Source organism: Squalius cephalus (genome assembly GCF_949319135.1).
Source record: "Squalius cephalus genome assembly, chromosome: 13".
Classification (NCBI taxonomy): domain Eukaryota; kingdom Metazoa; phylum Chordata; class Actinopteri; order Cypriniformes; family Leuciscidae; genus Squalius; species Squalius cephalus.
The window spans coordinates 23,095,246-23,118,826 of record NC_137134.1 but is presented as its reverse complement, the minus strand read 5'-3'; the positions used below and the strand labels follow the sequence as shown (position 1 = coordinate 23,118,826).

The 23,581-nt window shown below is 32.6% G+C and overlaps 2 protein-coding genes across 5 annotated transcripts in view; both read right to left on the bottom strand.

Annotated features, from left to right (window-relative positions):
• Window positions 1-7,692, bottom strand: part of adarb1a (adenosine deaminase RNA specific B1a) — a 31,319-nt gene extending 23,627 nt beyond the window's left edge. For all 4 annotated transcript variants that reach the window (XR_013823127.1, XR_013823128.1, XM_079890033.1 and 1 more), the window contains exon 1: window positions 7,470-7,692. The gene's annotated coding sequence lies outside the window, so the exon portion shown is untranslated. The remainder of the gene's footprint in view (window positions 1-7,469) is intronic.
• A 1,330-nt stretch (window positions 7,693-9,022) lies between these two features.
• Window positions 9,023-23,075, bottom strand: slx9 (SLX9 ribosome biogenesis factor). Its single transcript, XM_079891391.1, is given in 7 exon segments — window positions 9,023-10,111; window positions 11,149-11,217; window positions 12,994-13,159; window positions 14,712-14,780; window positions 22,506-22,629; window positions 22,788-22,832; window positions 22,834-23,075. Coding segments are annotated over 7 exon segments (741 nt in total). The 5' UTR covers window positions 22,981-23,075; the 3' UTR covers window positions 9,023-9,990.
• Window positions 23,076-23,581: the final 506 nt, after the last annotated feature.

The window sequence follows — 23,581 nt, the reverse complement described above, 5'->3', positions numbered from 1 at the left end:
ACAATAAAACACCACCTGCTGCGATAAGAGCCCACATATGTGCACCAAACAAAAAAAAACATGAGCTAGAACAAGTACAGACAGGACATTTTCTTTACAAACTATGCAGGAAACAAATGTTTGCCTAATTGAATTATGTTGAATTACTGAATTATGTTGTTATTTTGAAACATAGCTCTCATGTGTGGTTACATACAAGGAAAAAAGCAAAATATTTCATATTTAAAACCGTTAATAAATAGATGCTGGTCTCTTACTTAACAATAATAACATTTAAATTAAATTTAAAAAATAAATAAAAATATTTAAATAAAAATATTACAACAACAACAAATGAAAATAAAATCATTTAAATAAAAATATTACAATTATAATAATAATACAAATTTAAATAAATAATACTAATTTAAATAAAGTATTAAAAAATAAAATTAAAATAAATAAATAAATTAATTAAATTAAGTAAAAATAAAATAAATAGCTGCAAGTTTAACCCCTATTTCACCTACACAAGGTAGGTCGGATATCTGTGAAATTCCTCGCAGACATTACCATTTAACTGGGGAAAATGGTGATTGAATGTTGCATATATTAAACTGTATCTCTCTCTCTCTCACACACACACACACACACACACACACACACACACACACACACACACACAACTGCAGGGCCCGGCTGATGTATTAGAGGATCACATCAGACCCTTAGCATTTATTCCTAACATAACGGTCCCTTCGTTAACTCATTTAACATTTAAGACTAGACCTTCCGTCTGAATCATTTAGACTCAATTTGGATACATTTAGCATTTAAGTGCTTCTTAACCCCTGCAAATACCTAGAGAATTGGCTCCATATAGGAAAATGTCAGTAACTCCCTATTCTTTGGAAACATACTGATTAGTTTACAACAAGAAAACAAAACACTAAAATGAGTTTTCTTTTGCAATCCCTCAGGAGGAAACGTTCCCAGCAAACACCATTAACGACACCGCACGACAAACATGCAAATAATTTTTTTTAAAAGCGACTCCCCGTCTAATCTCCTCCGGTTGTGTACGGCCGCCTTTTGCTTAATATTCACAATTAAAGCTAAAAATAGATGCAGCGGTATCCGCAGTTCAACTGTGGTCGCAATTTCACTGCGCAAAACACTCACAGTCCCATTTATGAGACAAATACAAGCTGCTAAAAACAAGCTGTTTTTGTATCCAAAATAAAATTTAACATCAGGAGGCACGTCAAATGAAACCACAGGGCAGACTGTGAAAACATATTATTGGAAAATTAAATATTAGCAGTTGAATGTGGAAATCGGTGTATCTGTTATAATAGTATAGGATAATATGGATATAATTCATAAAGTAGCTTTCCTCCTGAAGAGAAAAATTACTTGCTTCAGTCTCCAAGGCCAAAACATCTAATGATACTCCAAAGAACACTTAAATACATTAATATTGTGGAAATGAACATTTCAGTTTCTGCAGATAATGTGTCTCATGTTAACATCGCTTAAATTCATCCAATCAGGGTCAGGTGACCCCAAAACCAGTCTTAATTAAACAGGGCTTCCTTAAGACTAATTATTCTAATAGTCGTGCAGGCAAAAAAACAACAAAAATAAAAAAACAGGCCAAACAAGTTTGAAAATGAACGCCAAAAAATGGTTTGACCTGCTCTGAGGATATCAAATTAAAATGTTCCTGTTGAATACATTCACAGAGTTACCAACGCCTCTAATTGGGCTCGTATCTGCAAGGGTACGAACTAATGTTTCGCTGTGTCAGCTGCGAACGAGTGTTATTCGTCAGAGGACAATTTGCAAAGAAATGCACAATATATCAATTCAAGGTGAAAATGATATTAAAGGTAGGGCAGGCAATGTTTTTCATAAACACTTTGTTATACTGGTTAAAACGGTTAAAACTCTCTTCAAATCCTGATACTAATCAATAATAGAAGTGGTCTATATGTAAAAAAAATTACATATATCTTCTATGGAAGTCTCGGGACCAAATAAATGTTTGTCCAATCATTGCATTCGGTCCGAATGCAATGATTGGATGTCCTACCTGCCTGTCAACATTATGTATTACTATACCCACCCGCCGAAAAACAAACTTCAGCCACCTTTTATGGTTCGGAGCTTATGCTGCGTTCACGAATGTCGTAATTACCATAATAAAGAGATGGCAACTTAGCTATACTTGGCTAACTTCAACTTTGCCAAGAAAGATACTCTCAAATCAGCTGCTTTACAATGGCAGCAGTTGAAATTAGCTATTTTTGGCTACTACTGTTAGCTATACTTTGCTAACTTTAACTTCCACAGCAAAATTATCTTTATACTATTGCTTTACCCTTTCTGTTGTCCCCTTTCTGGCGGTTTACGCTAATGCATCCTTTGCAGCAACGCAGAATTCAGACACAATGAAGTGTGAAACAGATGTTGTGCAGCCCGAGTTCATAGAACTAGACCTAGAAAGAAGCATTTCCAATTTTCTGTCCTTCTTAAAGTCCACATTGTAAATCAAACTAGACAGTCAAATCTTCAGTAATCCGTCTTTACTCAACCCTGCTCCAAAACCTCATTCAGTTGCAGGCAATAACACTGCACAGATGGGACCGCCTGACAGAAGATCATTAAAAGCGATGGATTAAATCTTTTTTCCTCTTGTAATGCACTCAATAAAGATAAATACTTAAATGGAAGCAGTTTTATGCTTGAACAATGAAACCACAACTATTTTTTTATATAATTCATAGAGAAAACGATTTAAAGTCAGTAATAGCCAAGGATAGCTATCCATTAGCGTTAGCATTAGCATTCTCAATCTAACAAATTTATGAAATGAAACCCTAATGAACCCTAATGAAAATGAACCCTGGTTTAACTATGATTTAGCAATACAACCATAGTAACTACAAAAATGTTTCTGTAGTACTAGCATGGTTAATTTTTAGTTACTATGGTTTTACTACAGCATTTGCAGTAAAACAATAGTAACTAAAAATGAACCATGCTATTACTACAGTAGCCATAGATTAACTATGATTTTAGCAGTAAAACCATAATAAATACAAAATTAAATATGGTTTTACAATTGTGTGTTTACTACTGACTCATTTCTACTGAGGGAGAAATAATTAAGCATTAAGCAATTTTATAAAGAAAACATTTAGTTTTCAAAATTCCAAAACAACAAGGAACAAGATTTTACAGTCGCTCAAAACTTGAAATCTGCCACGTAAAGTTCGACCTATTTGGTCCAAGATACCTCGACTAACATTACTGGTGTACTTGAGGGAACATATAAATTACAAGAGTGTAAAATACTGACCCTTTAAAGAAAAAGTGCACTGAGGCCTCTCACGCAACCCATGAGCCAAAAATGATGAATCATGCTTCGTGACCTGATGATTCAGCTAGAGACGCTTGATGTGTCTTTGCTAACAGCTGGCTCGTGACTGCTCAAAAAGAGATAAAGTACAAATGCATCTCATCATGACGGGAAGAGCCACTTCACCACAAAGACTCCGCTGAACGCCCACCTGCTGCATATTTTTCAGATCGCCTGCTTTTGGCGTATTAATTAGCTTCAGTTTATTAACCAAAGGGTCACGGTTTGGCATGATAACATGGCCGATTGAATTAGCTGCTGGAACTACACCACGTTTCGCACCTTTTAAGGTGGAAAATATTAACTGGAGACCTGGTTTTGACCTACGACTATATTCTCCACACACTGAATGGAAATGTATCCCACAATGCAATGTGCTTAACCATCTACACTGTAAAAAAATATGATCAATAAGTCATGGCAACATATGTTTTTCAAAATAAAAAATGACAATTCCTATTTTTATATGGAATATTGACATATTTGTTATTATAAAAACGAGATCGCAGCGATACCAGACAACAATCCAATGGCCCAATCAATTCCCAATGGACAAAATCAAGTCCCGTCCTACATTTTTTCTTGTTCTAGAAACAATTTCACTTGGATATATGTCACAATAGGGAAGAAAAGAGACTATCGCAACTTCTGTTTTATGCCAACTTTAACCTGGGTGAAATGTCTATTCACTCTCGAGATGAGAGTTGCGATAGACATTTCACTCTCGAGATTAGCACTTGTTGAACTAAATGTGCAACAAAGTAGGGTAGTATAGCACAGTTTGAAAAGTTTGTGTATTGCATACTGTTTTTAAAATGGAAAAGAATGCAGTATAGCTATTCATCTCTTTATATGATAAGACTGCAGTAATCCATTTTTGAAATCTGATTCACAGGGATTCATTCGTCAGATAAGGTCAAGTCGGACACATTGCATTCTGGGATATAGGCTAGTATCCAACACAGCACACTCTGCTTGTCAGGTGCATTTTCGGAAAACGCAGTATGCCAACTATGTATTCTAGACAACCGAAAAATCTTCATCTTGTGAACAAAACATATTGTGCATACAATTTCACATAAGTAATAGTTCAAGGTCCTAAACTCTGCTAAACTCTAAACTCTTTAGCAACTTCTTTCAGAAAGGAATATTTGTATGATTTAGTGAAACAACCCTTGTGGCAAACCAAAAATAAGTGTTTATTAATTTTTTTTTATCAAATTAATCAAAAAATGGAATCCCAAAAACATAAAAAAGTACAACTTGGCTATGTAAATATGAGGTCAGTGTTGCCAACTATTTTCAATGGAAAGTATCTAAAGCCTGCTCAAAAAGTCACTAAATGTCGCAGTTTACATCCGTTTTCTCTCCTAATCTGCACTCACGTACTGTAATTTTAATATATAGCCGAATGTCCAATAAAGCTCTTCTCATCATATTTTCTGTCAGACAATGGAACAGGTATAGACTTTTTTTACAGTCTATGGTATAGACTAGTGACTGACTACATGTTAACCAGCAATCCAAAAAGTCGCTATATTTTTCGCTAGTCACTTTTCTGAAGAAAAAAAAGTCACTACAGGGTTTCTGAAAAATCGCCAATCTAGTGACAAAAAAGCTCAGGGTTAAGATTTCAGCATAAAGCACCAGCAAAAACATCAAATGCTACGGTAATTGACAAAAAGGTGGAATCAAACAGGAAAGGCAAACCAACAAACGACAAAAAAGTTATTTTCAAAAATAAAAACATGCATTAACTGGAATACTATTTTTTTAATTACTAAAGTTCTTGCAGATGTTAGAATATATATATATATATTTTATACTTCCCTGAAGAAGCTGCAAACGATATTTAAGTATAATCTACATAACAAATTTTAATTTAAAAATATTAACTGAATTAATCTGCTTCCAGAATTTTGTGATAGTTGTGTGTACGTCTCTCAATTTTCCTGGATCTCAACATCACTGAGCAACTGTGCAGAAAAGCGCAAATGTGCAGAGCATGCTGGGAAACAAAAGAGGACTTAAGAGCAGTGGGAAGATTCACTTCATGACAAAACAAAGACTAATGCATCACTAAACTATCAAAGACTACAAGTACAAAATGTAAACTATTGATAGATTGTTAAATATGTTAAAATTAAATTTATTAAAATATTAATAAATCATGTTTTATCAGTTCCACGTCTTTGCACACCACATTTCTTTACTTGCAGAATTCATACTCGCCCGGGCAAGACCTTTAGATTGTTTTTCTTAAAGAAAACTATGATTGGAATCCAAACAAGAGGAGCAAAGCAGCTTTCAGCATCAGTATAGAACAGCCACAGAGACTCTCACTATTTGTATTAATTGTTCACAATTTGTGTCCTTTAGTTAATGAGAATATTTTTGAACGTTTTATGACAACATGCCAATATATATATATAATCGGATTTCAAAAATTGAGTATTTGTAATTAGATTATTTTAACTTGTAATTGGATTACATTTTAAAATACTCTGACTAAAGTTACTTTTCTATCGATTACATGATTGCATGTTATTCTCACAATGGCAGTAAATGATTCATAATTCATTGACTCTACTTCTTTGTTATCTTTTAGATTTTCCTTTCTATAAATGCCTACTACTTATATATATGTTCAGAAGGTCTTTCAGGTTTGTGGAATCGCTCACACAGACCTGGCACTATCATGTGCCTATAAATGAGACCCATAGCATTTGATCCCTGGAAAATTTGGACCACATTTTAAAAATAATTTCACATTTAAGAAGTATTTTCTCTACATTACAACATTGCATATCTAATCAGCTCCTGATGAACACATTAATTATCATTTGAATTTTCATTCAGTGAGTCATTTAATCTTGTATTACTTCGGAACACTGTCAAGAAAAAAAAGTTGCTGCCTTCAATTTTTAAGTACAATCAACTTGGATTACTTTGATGAGTTAAAGTAATGTAAAAACATATGTAATAATTTATTGATCATATAATTTTTACAGTGAAGAATTTTGTCTTTCAAACACATTAAAATGTACAGTTGATTTCATATTTACATGCAATGCAGGGATTCCCCAACTTTTTTGCCAACTGAACCTCTTTTCCCTAATATATTTACTTAAAGAAAGCCATTAGATTTACAGTAAATAAGTTAGGTAAATAATATAATTAAGTCCGTAATAATAATCAATAATAATAAAATTAAGTTCACTGTTCTCTGATATCAGTTATTGGTCACATGACATGCAGTTTAAAAAAAAAAAGTGTACTTTTTATTTTATTTACATTTTAATTTTACATTTTTATGACTTAATAGCTTTTCATTAAACACACGAACCCCACTGCAGTTCCATCTTGAACCCCAGTCTGGGAAACCCTGAGGTAATGTAATATTTAATACACTTCATGAATGGAATATATTTTCCTTCTCTTTGTAGATTTTTATATCAATATGGTAAGATGATAAACGAGTTAGCTCAAAAGTAATCTAAAAGTAATCTAAAAGTAGTCAGAATACATTACCTTAAACGAGTAATCTAGATTACATTACTAACCCCAAATTTTTTTTTCATGTGATTTTGGAAACAGTAACAGACTACAATTTGTAAGTAATCTACCCCACTAACACACACACACACACACACACACACACACACACACATATATATATATATATATATATATATATATATATATATATATGAAGAGGATGTGCATGACAATATATCAATATTTCTTTTCGTGACAAAAGCAGTTGGGACAGATGCTCAGTTCACTTTAGTGTCTAAAAACTCTTCAGTCAGTGCATCTGTTTAGTAGTAAAAAAAAAAAAAAACGAGATCAACCAAATTCAGTATCTAAGTCAAATCAGAAGCTCATGGATGCTGAACTGTAGATCACGGACCATTCACTGCATTCATCTCTTTATATAAGACTACAGGGATCTTTGAGCACTGGTAAAAACACAAAATAATGTAAATTAAATGCATGCTTCTATAGGCCTAATTTTTTATTATTTTTTTTGTGCATGAATAGCCTAAATGTGTATATTACTCACAGCACGATGTTTGGTTGATATCCTAGAGATGAATCCCGATGAACAAAAAGCTTCCAATGAACATCACGAAATAAAAGGAATAAAAGATAAATGCCGAATGCAATATGTTACAAAGCATGCGTGTAGCTCTTGTCGACACCCGTTGAATTATCGCACGCGGAGCATCACTGCATTTCACAACGCGAGTCATTTAATTATGCCTGTTTGCATCTGTGATACGAATAGAGTGATGATACGGAGTACTAGCCGATGCTGAACCCTGATTGGCCAAAGAGTGGGCGGGCTCTTTACTCACTGCCGTTTGATTGGTGTATCAGAGTTTGACAGGTAAAATTCTCGCGCTGATTGGTCAGAGAGACAGTCGTATTGTTTAATTTATACGGAGAAACTTAAGAGATGTAGAACTCCTACTTAAACAACAGAAAAAAACATTAATATTATATGAGATTATATATGTATAAGGTGTATTATTTTTTGCTTTTATATAGGCTACATTACTATACACCATGATGGATATGTCATATTTAAAGATAGATAGCTCGACATGCTCAAAAGAATATTGTATCTTGACAGCTGTCTCCTCCCACAATATGTATTCTTTCTTCAAATTATGCTTGATTATTTATGGTTCTTCTGAGCCACAGAAACATACTAAAACAGTCTGTTAAACTGCCAAAAGCCCACACAATGAACCCTCTCCGCTTTTAAATCTCTCCGTGGGTGTTTTCTTTTGCATTATTTATATATAAATAAAATAAAAAAATGTAAAACATTTATTTCAATATGAAATTTTTATGTATAGACCTACACAGTGTTTTTACTGCATTTATTTGGCTGTTTATGCATGCACAATTTCTTTAATGACTTTATGCATACTTCTCTGTCTCTCTCTCTATTATATATTATATATTATGTAAAAATGCATATAAGAAGCCTGTAGTCACATGAGTGGGGATTCTGGGGTGGCGTCGCTTGTGGTTAAGAGCCCAACCTACTGAAGGATGAAGAGGAGAAGAGGAGGAATCACAGCACGGACACGCGAGCAGCCTCCATACACTGACGCATATTACTTTATATAACTGCCAGTTCATTATTTCAGAAACACTCAAATACTTTAAGGCCAAATATCTCACTCCACACACATGCCATTAGCCCAATGATTGTCTATGTGGTGTTGATTTCACACTAAAACCATAATGAAAATGAAGCTTATTTTATGGGCCATTAAGACTGGAATTCTCATTACTGCCCCTCTAGAAAATGAAATAAATAAATACAAATGTAGAAAATAAAACAAAAATAAAACATTCTGCAATACTGCAAAACACACACACACACACACACACACACTAAAAATTACAAAAAAAAAACCTATAAAACAAAAACTAAAATTAGGAAAAAATATATAATACGCGTTTTGTCACATCACAAAACATAACCAGATTAGATTAGTAACTAGATAGACAGATAGACAGACAGATAGATAGATAGATAGATAGATAGACAGATAGATAGATAGATAGATAGATAGATAGATAGATTTTATAATAAAAATAGATTTTATAATAAAAATAGAATTCATAACGTGAGGAAAAAATGTATAACACATGCTTATAATAGATGTGAACTTACTTGACAAAAATAAAAGGATTTAGGACAAAACAAGAACACATTTGTGTGGGTGAACAACATCTAATATCTATACCCACATTCCCATCAGGTTTCTCAGATTCTCTCTGGATGGACTAACAATCACATTAGTCCATCGCAAACATAAACCATTAGATTCGTGTTCACTTATGCTGGTGTTATTCGATAATGTTGCCCGTTTATGAGAAACCCAGCATTCGACAGGGTTGTGAAGTGGATCTAGACGAGATCCAAGAAAAGATCCTCCTCAATATCAGACATCCAAGTGCCATGAAGCGATGAAGAGAAGTCAGGGTTCAGGTTCCCATGTCTCCTTAATCTCTAAAAGAGCTGCCGCCCTTTCTGTCTTTTTGCAATGTGTTGTCATGGAAATGCAGAGGCATTTGATATATGAGATCTCACTTTAATTAGTCTGTGATATTCCAGCAAGTGATCAAATGCAGCAGGTAGAGTCATTTTTAATGGCTGTTTTATCGTTATAAGTCACGCTTGTCTTAGGAAACACTCCTAATAAAGAAATATCGCCGTAGTCATTTTCCATTGGATTTATTTTTATCTTGCCAAAAGCATGTGGAATAGACAGCATGAAAACACTCATAATATCTGATAACAGGATCACTAACACAATTCATTTTACACTTGAAATTACACAGCTGCGATACACTGTTTCCTCCATAGTGTTTTTACAGTGCCAGATAATGCAAATTATGCTAATCTTGACATTCCTCTTCGTTTCATAATCTGTTATGAAGTACAAAACCGATTTGAATGTATCAGTTTGTTTTGATGTATCAGTTTGTTTCGATGTACCAGTGTATAATAAGATACAGTTTTTGTAGTCTAACAACAGGGCGGCGCTCCAGAGTTGCGATTAACTCTGTTCGTCTTCCTGTTTGAGTCGTTTTCGCAGATGATCACCGATCGCAGCCAAAGGGTTGGCCTTGAAGGCGGGATTTTTCATGGCTTCGTTGAAGTAAGATGCTTCGGTCTCGCTGGAATTAAAAAAACAAAACAATTTGATTAAAATTTGACTGTTAAAATAATCTGTGCACAATAAAAAATTATGTGAAAAAAACAAGAACACACATATACATACATACATATACATATATATATATATATAGTATAAAGAAAATTAGGCAGATTTGTATAACCCGAGACATTTCAGTAACATTATTTACATGGCAATTATATGTTCTGTTATTGTATTTAAGTACTTTAATTTAATATAATATAAATTAAATAAATAATTTATTATAATAATACGATACACATAAAATACCACAATTATTTATAATAATAAAAGTAAATATGTTTTTACAATTAAATAAAATAAAATATATTGCTTAAATAATATATAAATATTAATTGATATGCCATTTTTAATCATTTATTGTTTTCATTAAGGTAAACTGCTTGATTTTCATCACAATAAATGCAAAAAATAATGAATTAATTAAAAAAAATAAAGTAATAATATCCCTAAAATAGACATTGGTTATTTTAAGCAAAATACGTAATTCTTTTTATTACTATTGACTTATTTATTCATTCATTAATTACTATTGACTTATTTATTCATTCATTAATTTTTTGTTTTAAAGGTAAAATGTGACCTGGACATGTTCTTGGTTTTGTGAGATTTTCCCATTTTCCCAAGTTTTTGTTAATTTAATTTAATTTATAAATAAATCAATAATTTATATATTAAATAATATTAAATATTAAATAAATATTAAAATGTATGATACATTCACAATTAAAACATTTAAATTATTTAAAATAATAGTAGTTTAAATATATATTTTACATTTAAACAATTTTTTCATTATTTAAATAATATATAAATAATGGTTGTAATAATGTATTGTTTTTTCATTAAGGTAATGTGCTTAATTGCCATGACAATAATGCAAAACGGGGGGGGTTCATAATTTTTTTAATGATTCTATATGATTGATAAAATAAAATACTGATGTGAAATTAGCATTAGTAAAGTTTGGAAGTTAGAGGGAAGCCATTATCTTACAGTAGTTTTCGTTTCTGGGCTGGTTTCATCTGGCTGAAGTCTGTGGGTTCTGGTTTCTTCTTAACCGAACTGAGACGAAAAAACAAGAACAAACATTTGTGTTACATGCAGAACCATTTATATTCAGCATCATTAACTTACTAACAAAAAATAAGTCGGAAAAAAAGCCTGTCTGCTAAAACGTTTTATATAGAGAGGCTTAAAGGCATGTTTGAAGATGCGCTTTGAAGTTGTCCAGAGCACAGGCTTTCCTCACACAAGTGTTATTATTTTGAGTTGGTAAGACAAAGCAAGACTTCACAACATACATCAAATGACTAACAGATAAAAACGTACCAACGCAAACAGAGAAAAACAGACAAATGTGTTTTGGATCAAAACAATTACACAGTTGTGAAAAAAGCTTCGGCCCTTCGCACGCTCAGATTAATCTAAACAAACAACAAGACTGCTGCCGACCCGTGGCATGCTTCACTTCTTAAATAACACATTTAGAGCCTGTGTGTGTGATATAAATATACTGTTTTTTTTTTTTACTACAATCTGCTTATAGGAGATTGCCAAAAAATATCAATGCCTAAAACATTTTGAGCGCTGTTCAAGGTTTAAATTTCAACACTAACCATAACACAAACCTGTTTATAAATACTAGCCATCACAAAAGACGTTTAGTTACATGTTGTTGTTTTACAAGCCACACAAAACTTTAATCACCTTCTTTTATTTGTTTATTTACATGTTTCCCACACCCGAACAATGTATTTTCATGACTTTTCCAGTTGTTTGTGATTACTGGAAACCGTTTTAGTTTTAATCTTACATTTTATTTAAAACAACAACAACAATTTCTAGCTGATTAAATATTTTTTTCAAAATGTATTAATATACATGACTTATCTGTATGTAAAAATAACAATTTTAAATATTGATAGAGGGTATTTATCTTGAGTTGATACAGAATTCATTTGTAAAACAAAATGCAATTTTAGTTTTTGTCTTTAGCATTTTATTACAGGCCTTTTTGGGGAAAGGGATCTAAAAAAATGTAAGTGCCCCTAATATGCTTTTTTTTTTTATATGGTAATGGAGGTTTGGTTTCAGATCAATAACAGACTGAGTCATCTGACCAATCAGAGCAGAGTAGACCAATCACAACAGACTGGGACATCTGACCAATCAGAGCAGAGTAGACCAATCACAATAGACTGGGACATCTGACCAATCAGATCAGAGTAGACCAATCACAGCAGACTGAGTCATCTGACCAATCAGAGCAGAGTAGACCAATCACAATAGACTGGGACATCTGACCAATCAGATCAGAGTAGACCAATCACAGCAGACTGAGTCATCTGACCAATCAGAGCAGAGTAGCTTTTCAGAAAGGAGGGTTTTAGAGAGACTGAATCTTCGAATGAACTGTTTCAGACCCTGTGAGAAAAGAGGTGATGCTGCAATGTATATTATGAGAAATCCAAGTGGTTTTGACCTTGGATTCATGTAAACCTGTTGTAGGAGAACTCCAAAACAAAATTAGGAACCTGCAAAATAGCATAATAGGGGGACTTTAATAATACTATAAATATTGAGTAAATCAAGCGGCAGAAAGAGAGAAAAAAAATGTTCACTGGGTTGCAGAAAATGAATACAAATTCGGGTTGAATCCCATTGCAAGAGAAACAGGTGTTACATGAAATCTGTTTGTACAGTGTGTTGTTAAGAGACCATTAACGAGCGCTTACTCATGCCAACAAATACATGCATATGCACAAACGATCACAGAGGATATGCTGCCAGCATTCACAATTATGTTTCTGCGTAGAAATGAGGAAAGTGAGCACTTACGCTTTATTTTTCCGCTGTGCCCTGGCGGTGGTTCTGAAAGAAGGGAGGAGCTGGGAGAGTTCAGGAAGAGCGTCGGCTAGCGGCCTCATGTCGCCCACAACGGGTGTGGCCTTCCTCCGCGCTTGAGCCACCTGCTGTTCACGGGCATGCTTGATGCCACTGATCTCTACAGATGGGAAAGAGACAAACAAACTTCAGACCAAGACGTATAAGCCGGGGGGGAAAAGGCTGGCTTTCTGATCACACAGCAGGAGATGCAAATTCTTGTGCGCTCATTCATTCAAATTCAGACACGCTCTTTGAGCTGTTGTGCTGATGTGGGTAACACGAGTTTGATCCTCCTCTTCTTGCCATATCTTGTTCTCTGGCAAACAGCATAAAAAAGGAATGGAATAAAATAAAATAAATAAATAAACAATTCATATTAAATTTATATAAAAATAAATAAAGAAAAAGAAATTGCAAACAAAAACATACAAATAAAAAGGTGTATTAAAAATGTATCAAATAAAAACCAACTAAATAAAATATAAATTCATAAAATAAAACGGAATTTTTAAAATATAAAAGCCTAAAATAAACAAATAAACAACAAAAAATGTAAAATAAAAAGATGAAATAGAAAAAAAATACAAATAAAAAAAATAAGCAGAAAATAAATTAATACAAATAAAAAAAAGCATACATTACAAAATATAAAATAAAAAGCATAAAACTGCCATATAAATTCATAAAAAATATATAAAAAAGCAGAAAATAAATAAAGAGTGTAAAACAAGTTATAAAATAAAAAGAAAATATAAATTCTTAAAATGATAATAAAAAAAATAAAAGAGGGGGAAAATTGAAAAGGCATTTTTTTTTTTTTTTAAATGAACACATAGACAAAATAACTACGGTAATTTAATTACGGTAAAGAATCGAATAACTGCATTGTTTTTAAACGATGGTTTGAAATCCCAGACATCACAGTAATGTTACAGTAGGTCACATCACATCATTTCTGATAAAAAAAGTTGCTTAGTTTAAAGGGTCAATTCATTCTGGAAGGCCTATATCCAGAACGACTGCCAGTCCAGGTCATAGACAGAAAATAACTACTATCACCCGACATCTGAAGACAGAAAGCAGTACACACCAGGTGCGTCAGTCCAAAAACAACACAGTACATGTAGGGAAGAAATAACAGATCTTTGACAGGAGCACTTAGTTAACTGTTCGTCGTTTTGCAAACACAAATGAAATGCCATTCTTCACCTGATAAGTGGCCATTTCGGGCGTTCTCTGCCGCCGTTAAGATCCCTGTATATAAGTGTTACTGTACACCATTCGAGCTTTATGAATCCATCAACATCTTAATCCTCCCCCCTTTTTAATTTCCTGAAAATCTGACATGCAGTCTGAGGCTTGGGTTTCGGCTGGAGCCGTGAGCCCCATTAGATCCTAATTATAATCACCTCGGACGGAGCTTGTGTTACCCGACGCATTGATCGGCCGGAACGATTACAGGCGTCAGAAACGGGGTGTGGCGTTAATGATCCTGCCATATCCATCTCTGAGGTTCCCGTCGGCCCACGAGAGTATCGCAGATCAGTACACGATGACAGAAATATCCTCATTCGAGCATTTCGGGATTGTGTACTCTGGACTTTTGATGATTATTGCGCGAAAGGAAAAGGTCCTAAGAAGAGAAGGTGAAAAAAAAAAAATTTACTCACTGTTGAGCCATCTTTCCCTCCGCTCCTTCATTTTTTCTTTCTTCGATTGATGTTTCTTTTCCTCTGTGCCTGAAAAAAAAAAAAATTCCGTATGGATCATTCATTATCCTATGAAGATCCTATGCATTTAAGCATTTAAACAAAACTAAAAAAACTAAAAAACAACTTTATTTGCAAAAAGGGGATGAAGAAAAAGCAAAACAAAAAGCACTTTATATTTACTTTAGAATGTAATGCGGTTTGGTCAATAATTAATTTTTTTTTATAATTTAGCAAGAGAAAGAAATAATACCTAAATATAAAACTAAATAAAAAGTAATTAAATAAATTAAATAAAAGACAAAACAGGAATAAAATGAAAAGAGGCACAATATAAAGCCATAAAAAGTTGTAAAATGATAAATGATTAAAATGGCATAAAATGATAAAAATACATGAACTGAAGAGAGAGAAAAATCACAAGAAAGGGAAAAAATAAGAAAAAATTTGAATAAAACATAATAGAAAGGCACAAAAAGGCTAAAAAAAAACTCATTACTTTTACGAGGACAAATTTTAATTCTAGGTTAAATTTTTATATTTTTTACATTTCTATTTAGCTTAAATGTATTTTTATTTCAATGTAACAAACATTTTATTTCAGTTATTTGCAAGGCAATATTTCTAATTTGAAACAAATTTAAATAGTTTCAGTTAAATCACAACACTGGTTCAAACAGAAGAAGAAAACACACACAAAAGCACTGGACTTTGAGGTTCTTCTTTGAAGAGGGCTTTATATTTGGTGTGAATGCAGGTGTTTTGGTTCATTCTGGTTTTGTTTAGTCTGCCGAGATTGAACTCTGTGCACCAGTCAAAATAACGTAGTGGGAGCCAATCAGTTAAGGAGACGGACGGCCGCTAACACAAAGGTAGCAGGTTCAGTTCCCACCAGGAATGATGCAGGAACTGCACCGCTTAGATCTCAAACGCACATAAACACTGTAAATCACCATTAGCAATATGTTTCTTCATATAAAATAAAATTTGTTTTTTGAAATTACACACTATTTTTCACTACAAGTCACTATTTTTAATCAAATGTCCACATGTGAATATTATGATGTGCCGTGGCTGTGGGATTGCATATATCGAATGGAAAATAACGTGTGTAGATTACCAGAGGATGTCTGTTGTTTTAACTGCATGTAACTTCCTGTTCCCAGATAGTGAAGTCTTATCAGGAGGAGCATATTGTGTGTTTTTAACAATTGTATTGAGTGTGACGTGAAATCTATATCGGTTTGTGTGTGTATCAGCTTAATTCCCATTTGACAGAGGTCATTCACTGTCCACAGAGGTCAAACCACAAATAAACCTTTTATGTGTGACACACAAGACTTACATGCTTCAATTACAGAAAATGCACTTCATAAATATTATTGTTACTAATTATTTAATATACTGAGATTGTTGGAATAACTACTATTGTCACTGTGCATTGAAAAAATCTTTTTCTTTATGTTCTTCAGTTTCAGAAAATGCACTTTTTGTGTGCTTAATAATAATAATATTACAATTGTTATTAACACTCTTATGAATGGTGACTATTACAGATGCGTAACTTTCTCAGAATTAATAATTCCATAATAGATATGTAATCATAAAAACACCCAAAAACATTAAGATCGGTGTTGTTACGGTTAACTAAAACTATTCAAATAAAGCTGAAATCAATAAAAATAAAGCCTAAATATTAGATGAAAAACTTAAAGACGCAATAATTAAATAGAAATAAAATAAGTGATTAAAAATGATTAAAATTGAGTACTAAAGTGTACTAAAATTACTAAAACTAAACTAAAATAAAGCTAAATAGAGATATTAAAAAACTAATAGAAATTACAAAAGAACAAAATGACTAAAACTTAACCTTAAATGAAAATGATTATAAATATATAAATTATATTAAAATAAAATAAAAATTAATTTGTGATTTAAAAATGCATGCATCACAGTGTTATTAATTTAGTATTATTATAACTGATTGTTAACATAATTAATTATTATAAATTACCACAATTTTTTTTCCACTCGGCACTCTGAAATGATCTGTGTTAAGCAACACATGTAAAAAAAAAACAGTTAAGCTACAGTTTGGTCCAAAAATAACACAAATGCATTAAACCCAGAGAGAAACGCATGAAAATGAGTTGACCTCTGCGATTTCGATCACCAAGGGAGAAGCTCAGCTCAACAAGCTTTTGGTTGCTACGAGCAACATTCAGAGGAAAAGAGCGTTTATATGAGTTATCTGGACATCGAAAACACCTTCACGTCTCTGCACAGGTCCATCACTGAGAGATCTGACCGCCTGAATGACCTGCGCTGACCTTTCGAGCCCTGCTGTGGACATTTATCAGGGCTGTGAACAACACAAGTCTTCAAGCACTTAGCTTAAACATTTTCAGTTGGTTGCCAAGGCAAAAACAAGAGCCTTGGCAACCAACTAAAAATATGAAGACTTGAAGACTTGTGTTGTTCACAGCCCTGATAAATGTCAGAAATAGTAAAAAATAATAGAAAAAGCAATAACAGCTATCAAAATCTCCAAACTGAATGATTTAATTCAGTTTGTTGAATCTTTCCACATTTCTACGCCAAATAGTGTCTTCACTGATTTCCCAGCCATGCAAAGCAAATTAACTTCTGTAATCCAATTGGAAGACTGTAGCCACATCCGTAGCGTTTCTGTGAATGTATGTCTGCTATTTTGTACGTGTCAATCATTCGGAGGAGGCCTGTTGTGTGTGTTTGCAGGAGAAACAGCATCTCGAATGTCCGTCATCTTCCTGTGAAGGAAAGCTGAAACTTTACAGATTGGATGCTGGCCGTCTGCAGGAGACCCAAGAGAATAACACGAGAGTTACTTATTAGTCATGAACGATTACGTGTCATGTACACTTCAAAACAATTTTTCACTCTGTTTTTTAACAGCCCCTCAAAGCTTTATATACACACACACGGACGCCTATGCGCTTTTGTCTGTATATGGGCACGACGCGGCTGTGGAAAACAGTCTGGAGAGGCGACTCGATAAGAGAGATAAACGTCATGTCCTACGACCCACGTTTCCCCACTAGCCCTCATGATCCAGACTGATGATCTCTGACAGAACGGCCAACATGAAGTCCAGACACAAACGCCCTGGGCCTGCATCCTTCAATGATATGATAAACAGAACAGGGACATTTGCTTTTACGCTTACGACACTGGAGAAAAAGACAATGAGGCAACAAGGTAGAGCCTGCATATATATATATATATATTAGGGCTGTCAAATGATTAATCGCGATTAATCGCATCCAAAATAAAAGTTTGTTTTTACATAATATATGTGTGTGTGTACGGTGTATAATTATTTTCTATATATAAATACACACACATGCATATATATATTTAAGAATTTTTTTTTATTTATATATAAAATATTTATATATAATATAAATTATATATAATATAAATATATATACACAGTATATACATGCAAATATTTCTTAAATATATACATGCATGTGTGTGTATTTATATATAGAAAATAATTATACACCGTACACATATATTATGTAAAAACAAACTTATTTTGGATGCGATTAATCGCGATTAATCGTTTGACAGCCCTAATATATATATATATATATATATATATATATATATATATATGTATATATATATACACTTATACATATATAAGTGCTGTCAAATCAATTAATCGCATTGTGTTTATATAATATGTGTGCGAGTATATATAATTATATTTATATATATTATCAATGAGAGTGTGTGTACACACAAACACACATATATATTTATATATATGCATACACACACACATATATGTATACACACGTATATTATATAAACACAAGCTTTTATGTTAGATGCGATTAATTGATTTGACAGCACTAATATATATATATATATATAAATAAAAATACAAATATATCAAATGAATACTTTCATATTACATATCTTAGTATAATGTCATATATATATATATATATATATATATATATATATATATATATAGTAATATAATCTAATATGCTATATATAAATATCTAAGTAATATAATATATAAAATAAACAAATGTAATTTGCAATAAATATTATCATATTATACGTACACTGTTACAGGATAATTAAATACAATCAAAAACACTTGTAATTTTGTTCAATTTTTGTTAAATATATATATGTATTCTACCCTGTTACAATAATTTTGACCATGTAAATATCATCAAAAACCCTGATTTGTGTAATTTCATTATTTTCTACCAAATTTAAAACTTACACTAATTTGTTTTTATTTAAAAAAAAAAAAAATTGGCAGAGTTGATAATTTAGCTGAAAATAAGATCAGTGACTAGATAGTTTAGGACCATGTGTTGGTTTTTTAGTTGCTGATAAACTTATATTATCCATAAATAAAAGAAAATATTTTTTATCATAATTTTTTTCTTACAATAACTTAACAGGGTTGAAGAGACTGCTATGCTGTTGAAACGCTCCAGATGATATCACGTCAATTTCGCTGCATATACGATGGTTTTGCCATTGATTAACAGCAAAACTTCATATTCTTTCCATTCAATTTCCAGGCTCTATCTGATCGACAACCAGTTTTCACACTCAAATCCTAGTCTAAACCATTCAGATGCGTCCCTAAACTGCTCTCAGATTAGAAAAACCCTCAGCGAGTCGACTCAACCATCAGCCACCACAGAAATAACAACAGTCGTGTTTTTCTGCTGTATCTGCCCGATAGGGATCTCCGTCCTGCCGATATCTCCCTCCACCACTCCTGACGCAGGAAACACTATCTCGCCTTTGCATCCGTCTGTTTGCCTCAAACGAGGGATAGGGGGGAAAAATCCATCATTCCCACCACATCCATCCCAGAGAGAGCATCATGTTCAGAGAGCTGGCTGAAACGGACACCGCCAATTAGGAGCGGACAGAACAAGCGGCTGCCCTTTCCTGGCCCTCTGCACTTGCCCTTCTCCCCTCCCCGTCCCGTCCCGCGGCGAGGTGAGGTGGCAGGGCGTCAGGGGAGCTGAGCTGGAGGTGAAGGAGGTGAATTTCCGAGGTCAAGCCGAGACACTGATACCCCAATTAAAGAGACGAAAGCTCTGGTTCTGTCAAAGCAGGGCCACAGGCACATCGATCCTCTCTGTCAAACTCTCTCTAGTGCAGCCGCGACTCTCAAAGAGAAATACAGCCTTCATCTACATATGACGCATACTTAGAAAATTATATCTAAATATCATTAAATACACATATTAAAATAAAATATCAATATTTTTAATTTTATGCACTCTATATATATATATATATACATACTGTGTATAATGTACAAAAAAATCTAATATCGAATATCTAGTTAAAAAAATTAAGGACATTAAAATATATGTGTATGTATGTATAAATATATAAATATGTATACATATATTTTTTAAATGTTTTTATTTTTAAGTAAATGTACTATATATATATATTTGTAAAACATCAAAAAATCTGGTTTGAAAAAAATATATATATACACATATATATTTGAAACAAATCAAGGATTACAAAAACGTCAAATATATATATATATATATATATAGTATATTTAAATGATATATATATATATATATATATATATATATATACAGTAGTCAAAAACAATTAAATAAATGAAATAAATAACATATATATATATATATATATATATATATATATATTATTGAAACATGATTTCAAAATGCTAGCTATGAAATTAGCCTGAGCAAGACAGCAAATGTTTAAAGCGTCATTTCGGCCACAGAATGATACTGAATATCTTCTGAGAAGTGTTGCTTTTCCCAGTGCTGAACAAACCAAATTGTATTAAGGGTGTGAAAAGTATCTGCAAGTCTGCAGTGCCAAAACTGCCTGTAGTTAAAGAAACACCCACATACTGAAGATAAACAGTAAACATACTGTAAACTACAGAAATATCAAGACTAGAACAGCAGCCAAGACCACAGTGAGGCAGAAATCATTCGAAATCGAATACTTCCCTATATAGCATGCGAAAAACATCACGCCAACAGAGTAGTATGTCCGAATACATAGTTTTCGAAAAACAGTACACGGATGACCTACTACTTCCTCTGAGATTCTGAAGTGCACATTCGATGGACACTTTACTATGAAGGGCAGTGAACTGAACGCAACTGATGCTGGAAGGTCACATGACAGTAACAACATGACGGATGTAGTACATCTGAATTTCATTCATACATGTGCTATATAGAGCATACTTTTTTTAATGGTCGCAAATTCAATTCAAATGAAGTACCTACTCGGGACAGTACGCGATTTCAAACGGCTCCTCAGTTTTCACTCTTACTAGTTGTCTTGATATGAGAGAAACACAGTGATTCGCTCTCGTCACATCAGTGCATTGATGCACTGTGATGTTCATGCATGAGTTATTTATACTGCAGACAGCCAGGAATAGAACAGAACCTCAATACTCACACACAGCTGACATTTATAGAGAGGGAATCAAAGCTAGGGGACGTGTGAGGTGCAAAACACTCTCGCTTTCATCTAATGACAATACGCATTTATTAAACTGCACCTAAGTTTACTGCTTGGGTCTTAGTTCTAACAACTTTTCAATGAACAGCCTGGATCTTTAACCACGAAGCTACACCACCCTCTGCTTTCAGTTCTAGCTTGAAGCAAGTCTTTGTTTTCGTTGATTTCAAACATCCAATCTTCAATATATATTACAGATTTTCCAAAATAGACATTAGAATTTACAAAAATCCAAAAATGTGCCACTGTCTGCCATCTTGTGGACACAAGCATTTTGGCAAAAATTATGCATTTAAAAATTATTATTTAAATATTAAAATATAATTACATTCTTTTTTAAGATATTATTGTAATTATATTTTGAAATATATATTATATATATATTATACTAGTAAAAGTTCAATTAATAGTATTATAATAGTTATTTATAAACAAAAACGTTAAAATATTATAATAGAAAAAGTAAAATTAATATTAAATGATTATGACCTATAATAAAAAGAAATAAACATTTCTTTATTTAGCATGTCAAAATCATTTAAAAAAATCTGATTTAAATGTAAAAAATATGAATATATTATGAATTATAACACCATTAATTACAATATAATCATTTATATATTTCTGAACATGTATTAACATTAAATACTTGTAATATTTTGATTTAATACTTGCACAACTAAAGCAAAAAAATTAAATAAAGTAAAACAGATATTCTGTGATAATCTATAACTAAGATAAACATTCTTCATTTTAAATTTGTATTATTTTTAAATTGACATTTATCAAATTCATTAAACTTTGCCTATTTTTTTTTGCCTTATTTTAAATGTAAAAATATTATTATTTATTATAATACAGTACATTACAATATATTAATTTGAACTTTTTTAAATATGTATTATTAAAAAGTTAATATTCAGTTGAAATACATATTTAAAAGCAAATTTGTGCAAAATAATAATAATAATAGTATAAGTAAAATTATTATTAAAATATTTATATTTTCCAAAATCATAAAACTTTGCCTACTCAGATTTATATGTGAAATTTGATTTATTTATATATATATATATATATATATATATATGTGTGTGTGTGTGTGTGTGTGTGTGTGTGTGTGTGTGTGTGTGTGTGTGTGTGTGTGTGTGTGTGTGCCAAAAAAAACAAAAAAAAAACACTCACCTTTCTGTTCTGCAGACTGTTTGCTTACGATCACATTTGATGGTTCATCAACTTTCAGTGTTTGAACTAAAGAGTCGGAGGAGATTTTAGTTCCAGCAAAAACTCCAGTGGGAAAACTGAAAGCCTACATGGAAAACACATGAAGCTGAATAACGATCTCATTTAGAAGTTAGAACAGCTCATCTAAGGAGAAATTAAACTGGGAATACAGTATGGCACTGACACGATGTGAAATTATTTAATAGCTTTTGAAAATGGAATAAAACAAACAAATAGCCATACCTTTGAACTATTGCTAATACTACTGTCAGATGTGTTGGTTTTTGGGTTGTCGTGAATCTGTTTTTGTGAGTTGAATGGATTGGATCGCTATCTTCTCCAGATTCCCCAGCATGGGTCTGTTTTCATGCTCATTTTCCAGCTTTACGGCGCCGTGATGGAGCTTCTGTCGGATCCGTTTAATTTTCCCCACCATTGTGATTTCGATTTTTTTTTTTTATGTGTATACAACGCTCAAACCATAGACAGAAATGGATCCGCACGTGTTAAAAGTGACAACTTGTTTGGCGTTACAACTAATTTTGTCCGGGTAAAAATGAAACGGAAGACAAGTTCCGTCAAAGTCCTCTTCAGGTCGTCGTTGAGGATCGTCTACACTTGAAAATGTTCAGGTATAGTTTACCAACAAACAAAACTTAATTAAAGAACACGAACTGTAGCATAAGTCACATATCTAATGTCAAAATAAGAAGAAATGTAACTTTAACCGAACGTGATGAAGGAACTTTACTGTAGATAAATGTACGTTTTCCCAACGTATTAAACATAATTTTAACATTTTCCCGCTATTGAAGTACTTTTTAAATATACATTTAGACTTAAGTTGGTTAGCAACATTGGGGTCTATCAACCTTACCAGCACAAGTTCCCAAAAATCCTCCTAGACTAGTCTGAACATGCTAAGAAACCATCTTAGACTTGTTTGTTTGATGTAATTCATAATTTTTAGTCTTACCAAGTTGTTTTATCATATAAAATTGGTATTAACTGGAGCTTGTTTTAGCAACAGAAACAGG